At 45.9% G+C, this 19037-nt stretch overlaps 1 protein-coding gene across 1 annotated transcript in view; it reads left to right on the top strand.

Moving 5' to 3' along the window:
* Positions 1 to 19037, top strand: part of THSD4 (thrombospondin type 1 domain containing 4) — a 197434-nt gene that overhangs the window by 169513 nt on the left and 8884 nt on the right. The window contains exons 5-9 of the mRNA XM_069458125.1: positions 3288 to 3563; positions 9675 to 9804; positions 10754 to 10958; positions 11511 to 11684; positions 18245 to 18418. Of these exons, the coding sequence (XP_069314226.1) occupies positions 3288 to 3563; positions 9675 to 9804; positions 10754 to 10958; positions 11511 to 11684; positions 18245 to 18418 (959 nt within the window). The remainder of the gene's footprint in view (positions 1 to 3287; positions 3564 to 9674; positions 9805 to 10753; positions 10959 to 11510; positions 11685 to 18244; positions 18419 to 19037) is intronic.

Genomic DNA, 19037 nt, shown 5'->3' with positions numbered 1-19037 from the left:
ATTGGAGGCAGGAGGCCAGAGTTTGAATCCAGATCTGCCACTCTCTTGCTGTGTGCCTTCAGGCAAGTCTGTAACCTCTCTGAACACAGTCCCAGTCTACAAAATAGAAAGAAAACACATTCAACGGTGGTTTGGGGAGGTGGGGTGGGGAGAGGTTGAATAAATTCTATGTCCATCCTAGCAGAGTGGTGAGCACATACACCATACTGAAGACTTAAAAGTGTTTTGGCCAATAACACTTTGGACAGTCTCATTTATATCAATATGCCTGTCTTGAGTCTATTGGCCCAGTTTGCATATAATATTTTAAACCATGAAGCATTGTAATTAGCCAACTAAGAAAGCAGTGGTAAAATGGTGAAGAAAGCCCTAAAATTAACAGTTTTAACTGTGTTCTATTGTAACTCTAGAAATTGCCTCCTTGTTTTGTATTAAAGTAGTATATGCTTGAACAATAATCAAAATAGAAACATATGAAATCAAAAGCAACTGCCCCATAATTATAAAAACTTGGAAGCAACCAAGATTTCCTTCAGCAGGAGAATGGATAAACTGTGGTAAATCCAGACCATGGATTATTCAGGGCTAAAAATACATGAGCTTTCAAGCCACGAAAAAGACCTAGAGGAAACTTAAATGCATGTTACTAGGTGAGAGAAGCCAACCTGAAAGGCTGCATATTTTTTGACTCCAACTGTATGACATTCTAGAAAAGTCAGAGCTATGGAGACAGGAAAAGGATCAGTGGGCGTGAGGGAGGAGAGAGGGAGGAGCACGAAGGAGCATGGAGTGGAGCACAGAGGATGTTCAGGGCGGTGTGGGACTACACTGGTGGAGGCCTGTTGTTGTGCCTTTGTCCAAACTCACAGGATGTGCATCACCAAGTGTGAACCCTGCTATAAACTGTGGACTCTGGGGGATGATGATGCGTCAGTGTAGGGCCAGCAGTCGTGACACATGTACCACACTGGTGCCGGATGTTGGCAGTGAGGGACCCTGTGCCTGTCGGGGAGTGGGAGGTATATGGGAACACTGCTTCCCACTCAGTTTTGCTATGAACCTAAAACTACTCTTAAAAAAAAATTAAGTCCAGGCCGGGCGAGGTGGCTCACGCCTGTAATCCTAGCACTCTGGGAGGCCGAGGCGGGAGGATCGCTCGAGGTCAGGAGTTCGAGACCAGCCTGAGCAAGAGCGAGACCCCGTCTCTACTAAAAAAATAGAAAGAAATTATCTGGAGAACTAAAAATATATATAGAAAAAATTAGCCGGGCATGGTGGCGTGTACCTGTAGTCCCAGCTACTTGGGAGGCTGAGGCAGGAGGATTGCTTGAGCCCAGGAGTTTGAGGTTGCTGTGAGCTAGGCTGATGCCACGGCACTCTAGCCAGGGCTAAAGAGCGAGACTCTGTCTACAAAAAAGAAAGAAAGAAAGAATAAATAAAAAAAATAAAATGAAGTCCATTAAAAAACAAAAAAAGCCACAGTCCCCAACCCCATCCCTTTCCTAGAGGGAATCTGTCTTAGTAATTTGGTGTGGTTCTACCTGTCCTTTTCTATACATAGACAGACATGTCTGCAGCCAATCTCAATCTTCATCTATAATCTCAAGCATACAAGAAATACTGCATATCATTAATTTCCATTAGTCAATTTAAATTCAACCTTCTTTAAAACTGGAAGAAAAATCAGTTGCAGTCAATGTGGGGGTTCCACACACCCACTCCAGGTATGAGTCAGGATCCCAGAGTCTTAGATGGGCCACAGCAGTCCTTCTGATTTCAGGATTGTTCTTTTTTTAAGCACCAAAGAAGGCAAGAAAAGGTTCATCTTCCTCTGCTGCACCCCTTTTAATAAAAGGATGTGCTCTGTAACATTTGGATGCAGTCAAAGGCCACATTTTAAGGACCTAGCAGGCCACATATGGCCTCAAGGCCGCAGGTTCCCCACTCCTGGTATAGACCCCTCTGCTGGTCTGTCCACACCGGTGCCTCTGAGGTGCCTGCAGGAGTGGCCTCGTGAGACCTTCAGATTAGGACTCAGCTCTACTCCTTCCAACCTACACGGGGACACAGGATGCTGGGGGAGGCTGGAAGCCAGGCCCCCCAGACCCACTCCAGGAGTGGCCTCCTGAGCAATGCCTGGTGCACATAAGGTCCACGGTGCTCAAGAAACCCAAGACCTCAGACTCCTACCTCTCCTCCTCCTTGAAACACCTTTCTCTCCCTCTCTCTCTCTCTCTCTCTCTCTCTCTCAACATACTCTACTTTTCCTTCCTCCTTCCCCCAGGCTGGGGCCTTGGGGACATCCACTTTACCCTTACTGAGAGCCTGGGCTTGTACTCTGGGAAGAGACAGCTGTTGACTTCAACCAGTTTTTGCTTTCTGTCCTGCAACGAAAAACCAAGGCAAGAACATCTAAGAACTTGGCTACTCTTTCAGACTGGAAGAGGAGGAAGAACAAAGACAGAAAATCAAACACAAGTTCATATCTCAAAAAGTGACCTGCCACATCTGGTGGGGGGGGTGTGTGTGTTATGCTTTTTTCTCTGACCAAACAACATTCAGAGTCATAGCTCCTTGTCAAAACATACATTTGCTGCATTCTTTTTTAAAAAAAAAATCACATGGTATCATTTCGTAGTTGTAGCATGATGTATTTTAAACCAGAACTGTTGATGAACATTTAAGTCTATTGTACTGTTTTGCTATTTCAAATAATACTTTAATAGCCATACTTGTATGTACAGCTTTATGTAAAAGAATTAGAATATTATATGACAAATGTCCTAGAAGCTGAATCCCAAGTCCAAGTGTATGTGCATTTGAAATTTGAGTTAGATGGTACCAAACTGCCCTCTGAAACTTGCATCTATTTTCAGGCTCTCCTGCACCTTCGACAAGAGTTCAGGGATATAAAACCTTCTAATCTGTATTTTTAGGTAAATAGAGCTGTCGTCCTTCTTTTCATATGTGGTTCTTTAATTATTTTAGAGTGAAGTGGAACTTTTTTGTATGATTCGTGGCTATATTTCTTTTTATGTGAACTCTCTCTCTCTATGGCCTTTGCCTACTTTTCCTTCTAGGATGTTCATCTTTCTTTATTTATATTTAATAGAGTTGTGAATATTATGGAAAGTAGTGTCTGTTTATTTTAAGTAGATGTGCTTACGTGCTGTGAATCGGACATGATCTCATACTACCTCATTTCTGATAGTGAAGCAATTTCCTCTTTTCAACTCAGTGTCCAAAGTGACCTTGCTTCAGTGTGTGCGTGCACTTGCCTCTCCTAGGGGAGCCCTTCAATGGCCAACTGGTGACAGAAGGGAGGGGCCCGGAAGAGAGAGAAGAGAAGGAGAGGAATGAGGAGAAGGAAGGCTCGCATGGGAAGGCACCAGAAATATTCACCCGTGAGGCGGCGCAGACCTTCCCCGTCAGGCACCCGGATAGACTGTCTCCCCATCGACCAGACAACTTGGTGCCACCAGCGCCACACCCGCCACGGCGAAGCCGGGACCACAACTGGAAGCAGCTGGGGACGACAGAATGCTCCACAACCTGTGGGAAAGGTGAGCCCGTGTGAGATGGGAGGGTCCCTGCAGAACCCCAAACAAGGAACGTGGCAAACCTCCACCTCCACGCCCCGTCTGCGAGATGCTCACTGGTGTGACGTGTTGAGCTGGGGCTCCCCGAGGCCACTCTAGAAGGATTTGCATCTAGAAGGATGCCCGTGGTTACAATTGATTCCAGTAAAAGGATACAGATGAGACTTAGCCAAGGGAAAAGGCATGTGGGCAAAGTCCAGGAGAAACTAGGCACCAGCTCCTCAGTGGAGCCAACAGGGATGCACTTAATTCTCTCACCCGTGCCTTGTGACAACACGTGCCAAGGGCTGCCACCCACAGGTGCTCACTCAAGCTTTGGGGTCCAGGGTTTTTATTGAGGGTCAGGCAGGTAAGCGTGCAGGGCCCGCCTGATTGCCGTTAGCTACTCAACCTTTACCACCCCAGAGGCCAAACTGATCCGACATGGCCCCGGGGCCTTAGGCATACACAAACAGGCCTTCACCATAAATCACATTGTTAGCATAAACTATCTTGTCAGTCCAATACAGCATGGCCCAAGACCTCAGGCGTAGGAAAACACTGTTATCAGGCAGAATATGCCAAGGGCTCAGAGGTTATTTTCCAGGAGCTAGGCAAGGGCCCATCCTGAAGACAGGCCTTTCTTTGCAATGTGCAGGGTTTGAGCAACACAGGCCTTCTGAGTTAACCCTTTCCTGCACACATAGGTTCATTAATTCTCACAGAACATGCTCACATACTTTAAGATCTAAAAGTTGATGTACATGTCAGGTTTGTGGAAGACTTAACACAAATGCCTGTTGAAACTCATGCTCAAATCTAAGGATTTCAGAAGAAAACATACTTTTGAGGCTTGGAGTGTTAGTTAGCTAGCTTTGGCACTCGGCAACACTCACGAGCCCCTTCCATACTCTCCCGGTGAAATCTTAGCCCTGGGTGCATCTGTTATCCTGACCCAATCAGCGAGGACTACCAGGGCCACACCTGTGGCCCAAGAAAGGTTTATTGACTCCTTGCAACAAGGGACACCACATGCTAGAGGAAGCAGGGGGCATCTCTCCAAACAAAAGAAAAGATAGAGTTGTAGGATTTGGGAGAAAGGTGGAGTTCAGGTGGAACTTAAGGAAAGCAGGCTTTTGCTAGGCCCACAGCAAAGCATGGCTGTGTGTAAAGGGGTCACATCAGGACTTTGAAGGGGACCCAGGGTCTCGTTTCCTTGAAAACTCAAAAGTTAAGATAGATGTGGAATGTGGCGTCCAGAAACCCCTCATCTGATATTCAGCACCTGGGTTGGAAACTGGTGCTGCTTCTGTTTCGAGATGACCTAGATCCTCATTGCAAGGACACATCTGCGAACTGTGTCATTACCATTTCCTCGTATGTATGGTCATGGCCTCCTGTTTGCAGTAAAGTCCTATTGGATCCCCTGAAACAGCTGTTCTTTGGGGGGAGGTTACTATGGAAACAGAAAGGCTGCATCCCCCAGGAGTCTGCAAACCGGGAAGCTGTTGCTATACTCCAGAGCATCGGTTTGGGGATTTTTTTTTTTTTCTTTTCTTCCAGAGGCTTCTATCTAAGAGTACAAAGTTTGGAATCTTTGACAAAACTAGCACACAGAAAAATCTCTCCCAATAGCCTCTAAAGCTTTTATCTTTTTCATAAGAGCATTGGCTTAGTTGCCCTTGAGAATAGAATTTAGGTCTTTGGTTCTTCTTGGGGGCTGCAGCTCTTCCTGCCTGGAACCTCCTCAAACGCCGTAATGACTTTGTAACTGTAAAGTTCATTTACAGAGGTTTTATTGTGCTCATACTTAATACCTGTGCAAAGAATGTAGACTGGGGATTCGTTGGACCAACTTGTTTTATAAGCTTTATGAGGAAAAAATTAAATGCCTTTAAAATGTGTCTTGACAGAGGCAGAAAGCTAGAAATAATTCTGCATTAAGACCAAAATCATTTTAGTGAGAATCTGTCCGTGACATTATAGGGGCAAACAGTATTCAGTATAATTGATACAAGAAGCCAAGATCAAATGTACTATTACTGAAATGTTCTACCAGCAGGCAGTGGGGTGATGCCCATTAAAAGAACCATATACACTCAGAACTAGGTGAAAACAGGGAAAGTTATAAAAAGGATGCAAATTGTCCTCGGGTGGTTTTCTATCAAGGGTGGCATGTCTAGAAGATTCTCTTCCACCCTATCCAGAGTCCCATAAGGTCTTGGATTGTGGACATAACGAGATAAGGACAAACGCCTGTGCCACTTGCTGGCTTGTCCTTCACGCTGCCCCCACCGTCCTGCGCTCGCTGGACAGACACCACTTTCTCATGCAGGTGGTCATTCAACAGGCCTCTGACGGAGAGACCCATATCCAAAGGTGCTGGTTATGTCACCGCCAGCCCACCCCAGGCTGCGTGACCCACACAGAGGTGAAAACCTCCCACTCTCCCTATGCGCTGGCATCTGGCCAGCAAACTCCTGCTCACACACGTAGGTCCTTGGGACCTCACAGCAATTTGGGACACATTCCTGTCCCGGCCCTGCTTGGCGTGGCCGTTGCTATGCATTCCCACTTTGCAGCCTCTGCACCTGGCATAATACAAGCGCACAGTAGGTGCTCCTGTGTTTCCTGAATAAATAAATATACCATTAGCACATTTCAAACGTGGAATGTGTGAGCTATTAGAAAAGCCATAATGGTAGTTTTTACATCTTTATTATATCCTAGATCTACAAGTCCACTGCCTTTACCCGTGTTCTATCAACATAGCATAAAGAATGTGGATTTATATATTCAAAACTGAACTATCTTTTTCTCTAGATTTCCATGTAATATTGTTTAATTGTGTGAGATAGCATCTCTCCTTTGCATTGTGGACACACACACATGTATAGACTCTCTTACAGAGACTGTCAGGTGTGGGATTTCGCATGCACAGTCTCTGTTTTTCATATTTAACCTGTACGTACCCACGTGGGCATGTACACACACACGGCATCTGCCACTCAAAATGTCTGAGATGACACGTCCATCCTTTCTTTACGTTAGCAAACAGCACTGGTTCTCAGGCCCAAGAGATGCTTACAAGGTACCTTGGAAATCAGACAAAACCAGGGATGTATTGTTCCCCACTCCCTCCCTTCTCTAGGCATCCCGACTTCCTTTTTCTTCCATGTGACACATGGCAGCAGCCCCTGGGTGCCTCTCCTTCGCTCCCTCTAAGTTTGGCTGCCAGGCAGTGATGGCACCAGACATGCAGGACAGGTGCGGCAATGTGGGTGCACAGACGTGGAGCTCATCCCCGGGCCATCAGCAGCAGCGACAAGTGTGCCGTGACCGAGAAATGCCAAGCCTGCCGGCACCAACTTGTTTAGCACAGCCCAAGTCCACCCTCCTTGTGATCTCACACAAACCCTCTCCCAGACTTTTCTCGAGGCCTTGCTGGTGGAGCCAACCATACCACACAGTTCTATGCCTCTTGCATTCCAACTCCCCTTTTTGTAAATGCTTTCAGCATCCTGATATCACCATGTCAGGACAGGGCCCCGTTGCTGGCATCCAAGAGTGGCCCACACGCGACATAGTCATTGACCAGACCACTGTCAAGCTTTTGTCTTGGTTCACTTGCTTCCTGGAGTTCCAAGTTTAGAGTGATTTAATTTTTTCTTGCTCCTTATTTTGTCTGCTGCTCCATAATGTCTCACGGACCTCGACACTAGCCCCTGAACTCACTGACTCGCCTCATTTATTGTCTGCTGTGGTACAGTTCCCTCCCCCAACATAACACGCTTCCATTTAGATCCACATGCCCACATACGAGCCACCCGAGCTGACCCAGACTTGTCCTGCTGCCTGGGGCCCAGCCCGCACCCGACCTCAGCACCCCGTTCCTGCTTGCTAGCAATTAGAGGAATACCCGAATCACAGGTGCCATTTTGAGTGACAGTCTCTCTTTCTGCAGATATGAAAACTGACGCAAAGAAAGAAACCATTGCAGTCACTGGAGTCAAGGATTGTAGACGGAGCAGTTTCTCACCATCGCAAAGACAGAGCCGCTGAGTTCATTGCCATGGCGCTGACCGTGGACACTGTACCTAAAGGCACTAACGTAGTGAGGAAAGGCAGGCAGTGGCCGTGTGCCAGACAGCCCCAAACAGCCCATCGTCCCAAGGCACAGGGCATTCCTATGGTAGCCTGTACCCTTTTAGCTAAAAACATTCGATTTCCTCTTCATGTGAATGCCTAGTGGTTGGGGTAGTTACTTTTCCTTTCCAATCCATAAAATTATGAGTGGAAAAGTTAAACCCACATGGTCTGGAGGGAAAGGAATAGGCTAAATAAGATCTTTACTCAATCCCTTAATGGCCGCGTCCCAGTTGGCTACACTGCAAGCTATGAACAGGGTCTCATTCATCTTTATAACTCAGCACAATGTGCTTCATGTTTGTTGAATTGAATTTAAAATCTCTTCTGTTTAATGGAAGCAGAGATGTAGCTGCACAAAATTCAATTCCACAAAAGTTTTTGCCTCCCATTAATTTTACGGTTAGTACTGCCTCTCACTCAGCCAATAATTATGCTTAATTGGAACGTTATTTTAAATAATAGTCTCGAGTTATAGCTACACGGTAAATTTTTACTGCCAGAATCATTTAAACAAATGATCGTTTCAGATTCAAAACTGTCTTACAGACTGTCAAGTTTCTCGCCATACCTCTGGCTTGGCGTGTCGTGCAAGGTCAGCTTGAAGAAGCGTTGAAACACTTTCATGGCTGATGAAATATTAAGACGTTTATGTTAGAAGTGGTCCTTTGTTGTAGGGCGATGGAGGTTCAGAAAATATAAATGCCTGGCCGATTAGCAACAGATGAGACGGCACTGTAGAATAACTTAGAGTGTTCTTCCCAGCAGGACTTGCTCATTGGCCTCTACTGCGGGGAGGACAGTTATTTGTGAAGAAGCATCTTCAGATGGTTGGCTCAGAGGGCAGGTTCGGTGGGTTACGTTTCTCACTCTTTAATGTCCTTTAGTAATGCCTCAGTGCTGCCACCAGGTGGCAGCAGAAAGAGGAGGGGAGCATTGAACTGGTCTGGGGGTTTTTTGGTTTTAGGGATTGGTTTTTTGGAGGCGAGGGTTGTTTTGTTTTTAAATTTATTTAGAGCTAGAAATTCTGCTTAGAAAGTTCTGGCTTTTTATCCAAAATAGATGTATCCTTATTAAGTCAATGAAACTCAGTTGTGTATTTAAAATAGAAAAAAACTGAAGCAGTTAGGATATTTTTAAGCAAAGTAATAAAAACACCTATTAGATCTCTGATAAATATTCATTCAGCAAACTCTTCTTGAGCACCTGCGGCTCTGCTAGGTGCTGGGGCTGCAGAGATGAGCAGGAACTGGCTCACTGTCTGCGGGAGCAGACACAGACTCAGATCACTGACGTGCCGCTGGGTCAGGACTGTGTTCGAGGGACGTGTAAAACGCTCTCCAGGCGAGGGATGGCAGCTGCTCTTTTGCCCTTTCTTACTCTTCTTACTTCTCTCCCCAACCTAACCATCTCTTACCTGTACCTGGCATAGCGGCCAGTTTGTCAGGCAGGCTCTTTTATTCCATTGTAGCAACCTGCGCGCCCCTCCCTCCAAAACATCAGTGCACACACCTGCCCAAACCCAGCCCTTTCTGCAGGGGTGAAGCTGGACCCCTCTGAAACATTTGCTTTCTGATGCCTCCAGAGAACCCTAGGAAAGCTGTATTTGTGTTCATTTTATAATCACTTCCCTGCCTAGCGATCTCTCTTTTACCTTGAACTGTGATGAAGTTGTTTTCTCTGCCTTTGAACATACTCAGACCGTGTTCACAAATACAGGATCGATTCCTTTGGCGGCAGGAACTGCGTCTGACTCTTATTGGCACACTCACAGTTCCCGGCAAAGCCTGTGCAAGATGGGGGTACGTGAACCCCGAATGCAGGCATGTGTGTGAACTGTCCTCACTGTGTCTGCGCCTTCTCTGCATCAGCACCCGAATCCGTGCACCCCACCCGTAGCCCAGCTCTCCCGAGCGAGGCTGTCCCTCAGACGTTGTCCTGTCGTTGCAGGAGCGCAGTACCCTATTTTTCGCTGCGTGCACAGAAACACTCACGAGGAGGTTCCTGAGAGCTACTGTGACTCCAGCATGAAGCCGACCCCCGAGGAGGAGCCCTGCAACATCTTCCCGTGCCCCGCCTTGTAAGACGACCTCTCTGTTTAGGTCACTTATTACCGGGTCATTTCCCGTTGCTTGTCCATAGGACCTTCGTAGCAGATGTAATTTTTAAATCAGTCTAAATCTGACTTAGGAACACGAGACTCGGACTGTGCGTGGATTGGTCTTTTAGCAAGCACGCCTGTCTCTCAGATGAACTCAGGAGCTGACAGCCTTTAGCAAGTCAGCACCCTCCCAGGAAGCCCACCCTTTGGAAAATTGGAGCAATTAGGTTTTAGCCTGGTAAGGAAACCAAAGGGGGGAAGCAAAGACTGAGAATCCAGCTAGTCGGGGTCGTAGGTGAGCTGTGGACAGAGAGAGGACACAGGGAGTCACAAAGACGTCAGCCTGGAGAGGTCAAGAAGTGTCACAGAGAGGCCTGGAACTGGTCATTGAAGGGTGAACAGACATATCCAGAAGAACAGGGGGAAAGGGCCTTAAGAGGCAAAACCTAGTTCTCAGAGTAATAAAAATATCATTCTCACCCTGATGCAAAATGAGCATGAGCTGCCGCCTCATTTAACTAATGGCAGAGGGGGGTATGTGGAACTGATATGGAAATAGTTAATGAAGAGTAAAGAATGCTGGAATAAGGTTTCTAAGTTAGTTCCAAAATGGGTTAATGTTCTACAGAATAATAAAACTAACCGTTAGGGTTATTTTTTTTTTTAACGAGATAAAAGTTTTTTGTACCTTCTCAGTTTTGTGTAACTTTTTATAGAATCTAAGCCTTAGTCTCTGGTAAATACCATGTCAAACAAACGCACCTTCCTTCAGAGAGTCAGGTGAGCCTCAGGCAGACTGTTAAGCAGTGCCCTCGTGAGAGGGTCCCCCGTAATAACTGCCCTGACTCCATGTACAGTGACTTGGGCCCACGCTCCCTTTCTGTGCACTGAACGTTGTCTCTCACTCTCATGTCTCATTTCTGGCTAGCTGGGACATCGGGGAGTGGTCCGAGTGCAGCAAGACCTGCGGTCTGGGCATGCAGCACCGCCAGGTTCTGTGCCGCCAGGTGTATGCCAACCGCAGCCTGACGGTGCAGCCCTACCGCTGCCAGCACCTGGAGAAGCCCGAGACCACCAGCACCTGCCAGCTCAAGATCTGCAGCGAGTGGCAGATCCGGACGGACTGGACCTCGGTATGCAGGCTGCAGCCCACCCCGGAACTCCCCGTCCAAGACTCACCCCCTTTGTCCCACCTCCCCCACCAAGACCTGAGATGGGATAACCCTGAGTTCCCCGGGAGGGAACCCATCCCGGGGGTTCTACATGGCCATTTTTGCAAACCTAGGATGTACCGACAGCTCAATAGAGTTCAGACTAGTGTGCGTTACCCGCAGCCAGCTTTACGGGTGAGCTCGTGGGAGACCTCATGTGTTCCATGTGCCACGGTGGAGTGACAGTTGGCAACTGCTGGTAGAGCCAACTCCTTCCAATCCTGCCCTCCCATTTTATAGATGAAAACACTGAGGCCCAGAGGAATAAAGTAGGCAAGGCATCTAAGAAGGTCTAAGAGAATAGGGTTGTGACGTTTCTAGGGCTCAGATCCTCCCCCAGGTAGTTACATGCATTGCAGGGGACCCAGCAACACAGGGGCCCTCCCCATGGTCATCTGTTTGGGGGCAGGCAACAAAGGATGCGGGCGCCATACTGGCGGGTCTTTCTCAGAGCTAAAGCTTGCTATGTTTTAGTGCTCGGTGCCCTGTGGAGTGGGACAGAGAACCCGCGACGTGAAGTGTGTGAGCAACATCGGGGACGTGGTTGACGACGAGGAATGCAACATGAAGCTCCGGCCGAATGACATTGAGAACTGCGACATGGGACCCTGCGCAAAGAGCTGGTTCCTCACCGAGTGGAGCGAAAGGGTGAGCGTGACGGCGGGGGGAGGGCAGGGACCAGGGTCTGCTAAGGTGCCCACAACCACGAGAAGACGCATCGCTAGCTCAGAATCCCAAGGCCGATTTCTGACTTTCGAGAAAAGGCCCAGAGGTTATGAGTTATTTTGGGCTTCGTATCCTTATGTGAGGACCCAGGAGTTCCAAGCTTGAGGGGTGGGTGTGAAAAGATTGGTTTAATTCCACGGGCGCTCCATGTAGTCATTACATGATGAAACACTCAATAAAGTGAATAATTCCGTCACGCCTTGCATATGTTCTGTGAGTGTCTGGCGTAGAATAGACACTTGGCAAACGGTAGGCCCTTCTGCTTCTACTAGCTCAAAACGTCTTACACACTGTCCCCTCCCCAGTGGCCTGGGTCTCAGATGTCAGGTGTCAAAGAACAGCTCCAAGGTGTATATAGTTAACTATTAGCCCACCAGTTACCTGTATTGGAGGGAAACCAGGACTAGCTCAAGTTCACCTGTCAAAGCCAAAAGTAGGATTTATGTGACAAGGGGACGCTGGGGGTGGAAGTGGTGATGTCTGAATCCTTTATCAGAAAGTCACTGAGTGTCCAATTGTGTCTTTTTCTTGTGCGGCTCAAGGTGTCAGGAGGTTTTCTTTTATATTGAACCTAAGTGTTTTTGCTAACTCCCCCTGTCCTGTGGCCATTTGGGGACCCTTCCACCTCTCCAGGCTAAAAATTCCCAGTTCCTTCCACTCATTCTTTTGTGCTTTAGTTTCTGGGTTTCTGACCATCCCAGAACTCATTTGTGCTCGCTGTAAACTTGGATTTACTGTGTAAGCAAATGCATGAGAAGAATGATGCTGGACTTTCTTTTTATGTGGAAAAGATTCTTTTTAAAATAATGTTCATCTTTCTGGTTATAAAGTCACACACTGTTATAAAAATATGAAAAATTCAGAAAAGTAGGCCCCAAATCTCTTCACTAAAAGATAATAATTTAATTTGTTAAAGCTATATTACCAAGCTTTTTTCTACTTTTGTACATACTTTATATACGTAGCTTTTTCTACTCGTACATATTTTAAGGATATAAATCATTATGTATGTATAATTTGGTCTCCTGCTCTTTTCACTTATATATTATAAACATTTTCATGGTATAAAAAAACCTTTAAAACATGATTTTTTATAACAATAAGCTATTGTAGGACTACTATAATGAACCAGTCCCCTATTTCTACATGTTTGGGGTTTTTGTTTTGTTTTTTTTTTCTGATTTCTTAGTATTTTAAATAGGACATTTAAAAGGATATTCAGTAAATGTCCTTATGCATAAATCTTGACATGCACCTTTTCTTATCTCCCTAAAATAATGTTTAGGAAGTGGAATTATGTGAAATTACAGGGAAAAGTTGTGAATGCTTTTAGAACGCTTAGTAGATTTTGGCAAATTTCTCTCCAGAAAGATTTTCTCAATGTAGAATCTCACAAGCAGCAACTGGGAGAGCGTTTATAATCATTTTAGTTCAGCGCTTCTTTGCAATTTTTAAATTCCATCTCTCTACATTTGCCACTCTCTGAAAAAGGCAGTGGGCTCAGGACACAGTATGTACAGATAAAACATCACTACGTGGGGGAAAAAAACCACTGCAGTGGTTCGTTCCTCTGTGTGTCTCCCATATTAATTTAGAACAGTAAAAATCTACATGTAAATTTTCCAAAGATTTCCACAATAGCTATTTCCCATCCCGTAATGACTTATGAATTTCCCGTTAATGTAAATTTGCATTGTATTTCTACACAGGTTCTTACTGAATCTAGCTTGGCTTAAAATTATAAATAGAACAAAGAATGAACACTTTATTCTGCTGTTCAGAGAACTTTTTGTTCTCTTTTGGAATAAAATGTTTTAAATCATGTTGAGTTTGGTGCTAAGAAAATAATTTTGCTTTATCTACTCTCAGGAGAGATAATTATTCCTAAATGTATGTGCTTATTTGGAGTGAACATTAAGGGATAACACATTTGAAACCATGACCTAGATGAGGTTGGCACAGTGGGGAGGGTTTCCTGGGGGCTGCATCATTCTCCTTGGGCTCCAGGTCCACAGGGGCCTTTGAGCCACCAGGTGGTCTTACAAAAAGTTCAGCCCCTGGAATGACCAATTGATGGCAGTCTTCTACATTTGAATAGTTGCTTTGTATAAACTCAGCCCTGTTAAGCCTAAGTCTGAACAATGCAATTTTTCATTGCTGGGAATAAACATGCATTGGGCACATGCCAAGCATGAACGAGTCACAGCCTCTGATTCAATGAGCTAAAAAGAGAAAAAGACCAAAGAAAATTAAAGTTTACAAACACTGAAGGATACAGACTATATCCTATTGCCCAATTTAAAATTAATTAATCTGTCCCTAAATGAATTGAGGTTGTAACCCCAATCTTGAATCTTCTCTTAAACTTCCAGGGCTATAAAGTTCTCTGGCTTTAATGACTCACCTTAAAAACACCTTGTCAGTTACTTTTAATTGCAGGTGGACTTTATTGGATGGATGTAAGCATCATGTGCTTTTCAATGACAGGTTTAAACACATATGCAATTTTTAATCACAACAGAAAAAAAAAAAAAGTTTAGAAAGTCCACCAGCCTCAGTTTGGTAACACCTAATTTCTAAGGAAGATTTCCAAGAAAAAATATTGAATAATTTAAATTACAGAAGATGGTGCGTAAAACTGAAGTTCCAGAATAGTCATTAGAGCCTTATAGTCTCTCAGGGGCCAATTGGGCCAAGTTTAGCACTTAACTGTTGTTGGAGGGAGAAGGCGTTGCTAGGAATTCCATGCATTGTTGTGTTTTATCAGCCCAGAAGTTCAATTAGGAGTCAGGTCCTTTTCTGACTACCAAAGCAGATTTGGTCCTTCTTTTAGGAACATCTTTTAGGGACAGTGAGTGGGTGTCAACGTTTTGGGGTAACGTCTCTGCTACCCCTCATTTCTGTTGATAGGCTACCTGGGCCAGGTCCTGTGTGGGCAGCTCCCTTCAAATTTAAATTTGTTCTGCTTTTTGCTGTAGTTCATGTAATAAAGTGAAGCTCCTCTATGGGCCCTGTTCATCTGATGTCCTCTCATTGGGCACTACCATAGTCCCTAACATTCTTCTTTTATGTTAAGCACATGGGGATATGGAAAATCTTTCCCGGATGCATGGTGCATGACTTGGTTTGGAAACCAGAAAATTAAGTTAGCTAGTCAGATGGAAATTACCTGGAAAGAAATATTCACAGGGCTTGAAACACGAAGAGAAGTGAGATTCAATTTGCCCTGTATTCTTTACAGGAGAATTTAAATATCTTGAGTTTTAAAGTTAGGAAGAAGCCCAGATCATATGTGGCTGAAACCAAAATCCTTTTAGCCTAGACCAGTCCAATTATTACAACAAAGTATTTTTAACCTAAGGGACTGTTACATTGTCTCAGATTTCTAATAACAAATGTAAATAGACCAAAATTCATGAAAAATGTGTGTAAACCTATAAGGGAGTAAAAACTTTGCTCTACCGTCTTAGGTTCTCTGGCTGCAGCCTGTGAATTAAGCTGACAAAAGATTAGCAGGAGGAAAGCATACCAATTTTATCTGATGTTAATATTTTTATGTAGCACAAGGGGGTTCTTAGGAAAGAAGTGAAAACCCTAAAGAAGTGAGTGAGTGGGCTCAAGGCTTATATACCACTTTAACAAAGGGCGATAAATTGTGGAGAAGTGATTAGACAAAGGAAAGGAGTTGGAGCTTCTGCAGGCAATGGACTGTGAGAAGGTGACTAAGAACTATATGGGGGAAACTGACAGAAGATAAGGATTATTTTACTAAGGTTTATTTATGCAGACTCATCCCAGAGTCAACTCCCCATGTCTGATGATAAGAATATTCTTTTCTTCTTGGTACTGGGCTAGTTGGTACTTTCTCATGGGAAATTTATGCCTTGCTTTTAGGCGGAAAGACGGAAGGCAGAGAGCCCTCCCTGCATCTGCTGCTTCTCAATTGCCTTCAGCACAGAATTATCAGTGTGCCAAAGCAGCATATTTTGGGGTAGCATGTTGTGATCCCCTTCAAGCCCTTTGCCCCAGAGGGAGTTTTCTCCCTGAGAAGTCAGCCCCAGGTCAGCAGTGGTGTTGCAAATGTTTGATCACTCATACGGGGCTGTGATTTCACAGGGCTGGATAGCAGCATACAAAAATGGAAACGGAAATTTTGATAAGAAGTATAAGGATTTTCATCCTTTTCTCAAATTTTATTTGAGAAAGCAAATTCGATTGCTTTTCTGCGGATAATATTGGGCAGGAAAAAAATTCTATTGCTTTTATTTCTTAAAATGGTAATATTGGTAGAACTCAAACATTGACTCTGTTTTTAAGAGAAGACCCAGAAACCCTTAGAATGGGCTTTGGTCGTGTGCTAAAAGGGCCACTTGTAGGATTGGAAGGTGCTGATAAGAGAAATGATCAAGGAGGGGGCCCAGGTCTACATCCATTAATTCAACTGATATTCGTGGATTCACCCATGAGTAGGGTGCTGACCTGAGAAGGAATAAAGATGATTCAGGCTGGGCGCGGTGGCTCACGCCTGTAATCCTAGCACTCTGGGAGGCCGAGGCGGGTGGATCGCTCAAGGTCAGGAGTTCGAGACCAGCCTGAGCGAGACCCCGTCTCTACTAAAAATAGAAAGACATTATATGGACAACTAAAAATCTATATAGAAAAAATTAGCCGGGCATGGTGGCGCATGCCTGTAGTCCCAGCTACTCGGGAGGCTGAGGCAGTAGGATCGCTTAAGCCGAGGAGTCTGAGGTTGCTGTGAGCTAAGCTGACGCCACGGCACTCACTCTAGCCTGGGCAACAAAGTGAGACTCTGTCTCAACAAAAAAAAAAAAAAAAAAGATGATTCAATGGTCCCTGCTCCCACCAAGCCTACTTCAATAGGGAAAAAAAAAACAGACAGGACACAAATAACCACAGTACAAAGGAAGAAAGCAGAGCATAGAGTGCCGTAAGAGTTCTAAGGCTGGAAAGAATATACTGAACTGGGCAATCAAGGACGTGTTCGCAGAGGAGATGGCATTTGAGCTGAGCGTTAAGGGGTTCTTACGTGTCCAGGGAAGGGAATGGGCATTCCAGGCAGAGGGAACAGCACGAGCAAGGGCTCTGTGAGCATTTCGTATGATCAGGAGATAGTGGCCACTCTGGGTCTGTCCAGCATGAGGTGTGTGGGATAGAATAATGGGAAATTAGCCTAGAAGAATGGGTTGATTGGGGCCATACTATAGGAGACCTTTGATGCCAGTTGGGGAAGTCCATGTGTGAATTTTGTTAGGAATGGGATGGCTTCAGAGGAAGCGTTCAGCATGGAGTTCTCAACACCTGGAAGCCCAGGGCACTAGGAAAGCCGGTGAGTCTGAGCAAGAAGCTGCCACCGTAGTCCAGGGGCAGAATGTGAATGGTACTGGAACCACGGCGGAAAGGGGCAGGACAGGTTGGAGCAGTGTGGCTCAACCAGAATCCATGAAACTAGATGTTGAAGCATGAAGGCAGAAGAACAGTCAGTTTCCAATCCAGGTAGAAACCCGAACAGAGATCAGAAGGCCACAGGGAGGAGCCGTAACGGTGGAGAAGACGTCCGTGCCGGGTACGAGGCCTCTGCGGGCCTCTCAGCCGAGGAGTCCAGAAAATGTTGGAAACAGGATGAGAAGAAAATAAGGCAGCGTTCCAAAGTATTTCAAGACAAACGGAAAATGCTCTGTGAGCTCTGGGGATGCTTCTACTTACTGTGCCCTAGTGAGGACAGAGGGTGACTGTATTGAGGAAACCACTAAAAGTTACATGGCCTTAAGTGAAGCCTCAGTTTCTCTGTCTTAGAGTAGGGATGTAGGAGTTGACATGTAAAGCCTCTCACAGCACTTACTGAGACCTGCTGTCTGCAAAGGACATCATTCGTGTCTGTCATCCTGCCAGGAATATTCCTATGCCTGTTGTCCAGATGAGTGTGCCAAAGGTCACCTGCCCCGGGCCACACAGCTAGTAGGGGTGTTAGCACTATTGTACCTGGTTCCAAGGCAAGCTCCCCCTCCACACCAAGGTCCCTCCACATACTCTCACAGCTGTGGCCTTCGGGGACAAGAGCAATGTTGAAGTGACAGCTTCAGTTCGCCTCCTTTCCCAGCTCGACCCAGACTCAGCAAAGAGCAGGTAGACATGTGCACAAGTTCTCATGCATTCATTCTTCTCAGCTGAATATATTTTTGATAGCAAAAGCTGAGAAAGATAGTCTGACAAGAATAAGTGTATTAATCACAGCAGCAGGACGGGCCATTTGGAATGCAGCCCACCCCAGGAAATCGAAGACAGGGAGCTGCCGTACTGATATCCTATAATGGAGTAGGCTGTGCATGAGAAGTTGTCAGGTATTTCTAGGGGAAAGAGATGGTAGGAAGATGCGGTGTTCCATCCTCCTTTGCATCATTTGAAAGTGGCTTCAGAACCTGCGGAGGCCTCCCCGACTAACGTGCCCTCCTCCTGTCCCGCAGTGCTCGACGGAGTGTGGGGCCGGAGTGCGGACGCGCTCGGTGGTGTGCATGACCAACCACGTCAGCAGCCTGCCCCTGGAGGGCTGCGGGAACAACCGGCCGGCGGAGGCCACCCCGTGTGACAACGGGCCCTGTACGGGCAAGGTGGAGTGGTTCGCCGGGAGCTGGAGTCAGGTGAGTGGCCAGGACTGGTGTGTCTGTCTGTCCCTGGCAAGAAGCAGCATTGCAGAGGGGTTGGGAACCAGCACTCTGTGTCAAGTGTCGCAGCTTTGAATCCCAGCTGTGCTGCTGGCTACCCATGACCCTGGAGAAGCTACTTATGCCCTTGGAGCCCCAGCCAGTCAATAATGTTCATTGAGCACCTTGTGTGTGCTCACCTAAGCACTGGGCTACATCAGTGAGCGAAACAAATATCACTGCCCTCAGGGAGCCTGTGGCCTGGCACGGTTGCCTCCCCTATAAAATGCTGCCAATGACGGCACCTTATGAGATTACCTTTAGAAGAAACTGCACATAAAGTATGTAGCACCTTGTCTGTGCCTGACTCACAATAAACACAGTAAATGGTAGCTGCTGTTAATAAAGTTAGCCTTGTGTCTTGACAGTGTCAGAAGCAGAAATTTTTAAAAGTTGGAGCTGTTCGTTATAAAGAATAGCTAAGGGCTGGGCGCAGTGGCTCATGCCTGTAATCCTCGCACTCTGGGAGGCGGATTGTTTGAGCTCAGGAGTTCGAGACCAGCCTGAGCAAGAGCGAGACCCCGTCTCTACTAAAAATAGAAAGAAATTATATGGA

This window comes from Eulemur rufifrons, chromosome 2 (genome assembly GCF_041146395.1).
Source record: "Eulemur rufifrons isolate Redbay chromosome 2, OSU_ERuf_1, whole genome shotgun sequence".
In the NCBI taxonomy this organism is placed as follows: domain Eukaryota; kingdom Metazoa; phylum Chordata; class Mammalia; order Primates; family Lemuridae; genus Eulemur; species Eulemur rufifrons.
Note: the sequence above shows the minus strand (reverse complement) of the source record. Positions and strands in the feature narration are given on the sequence as shown.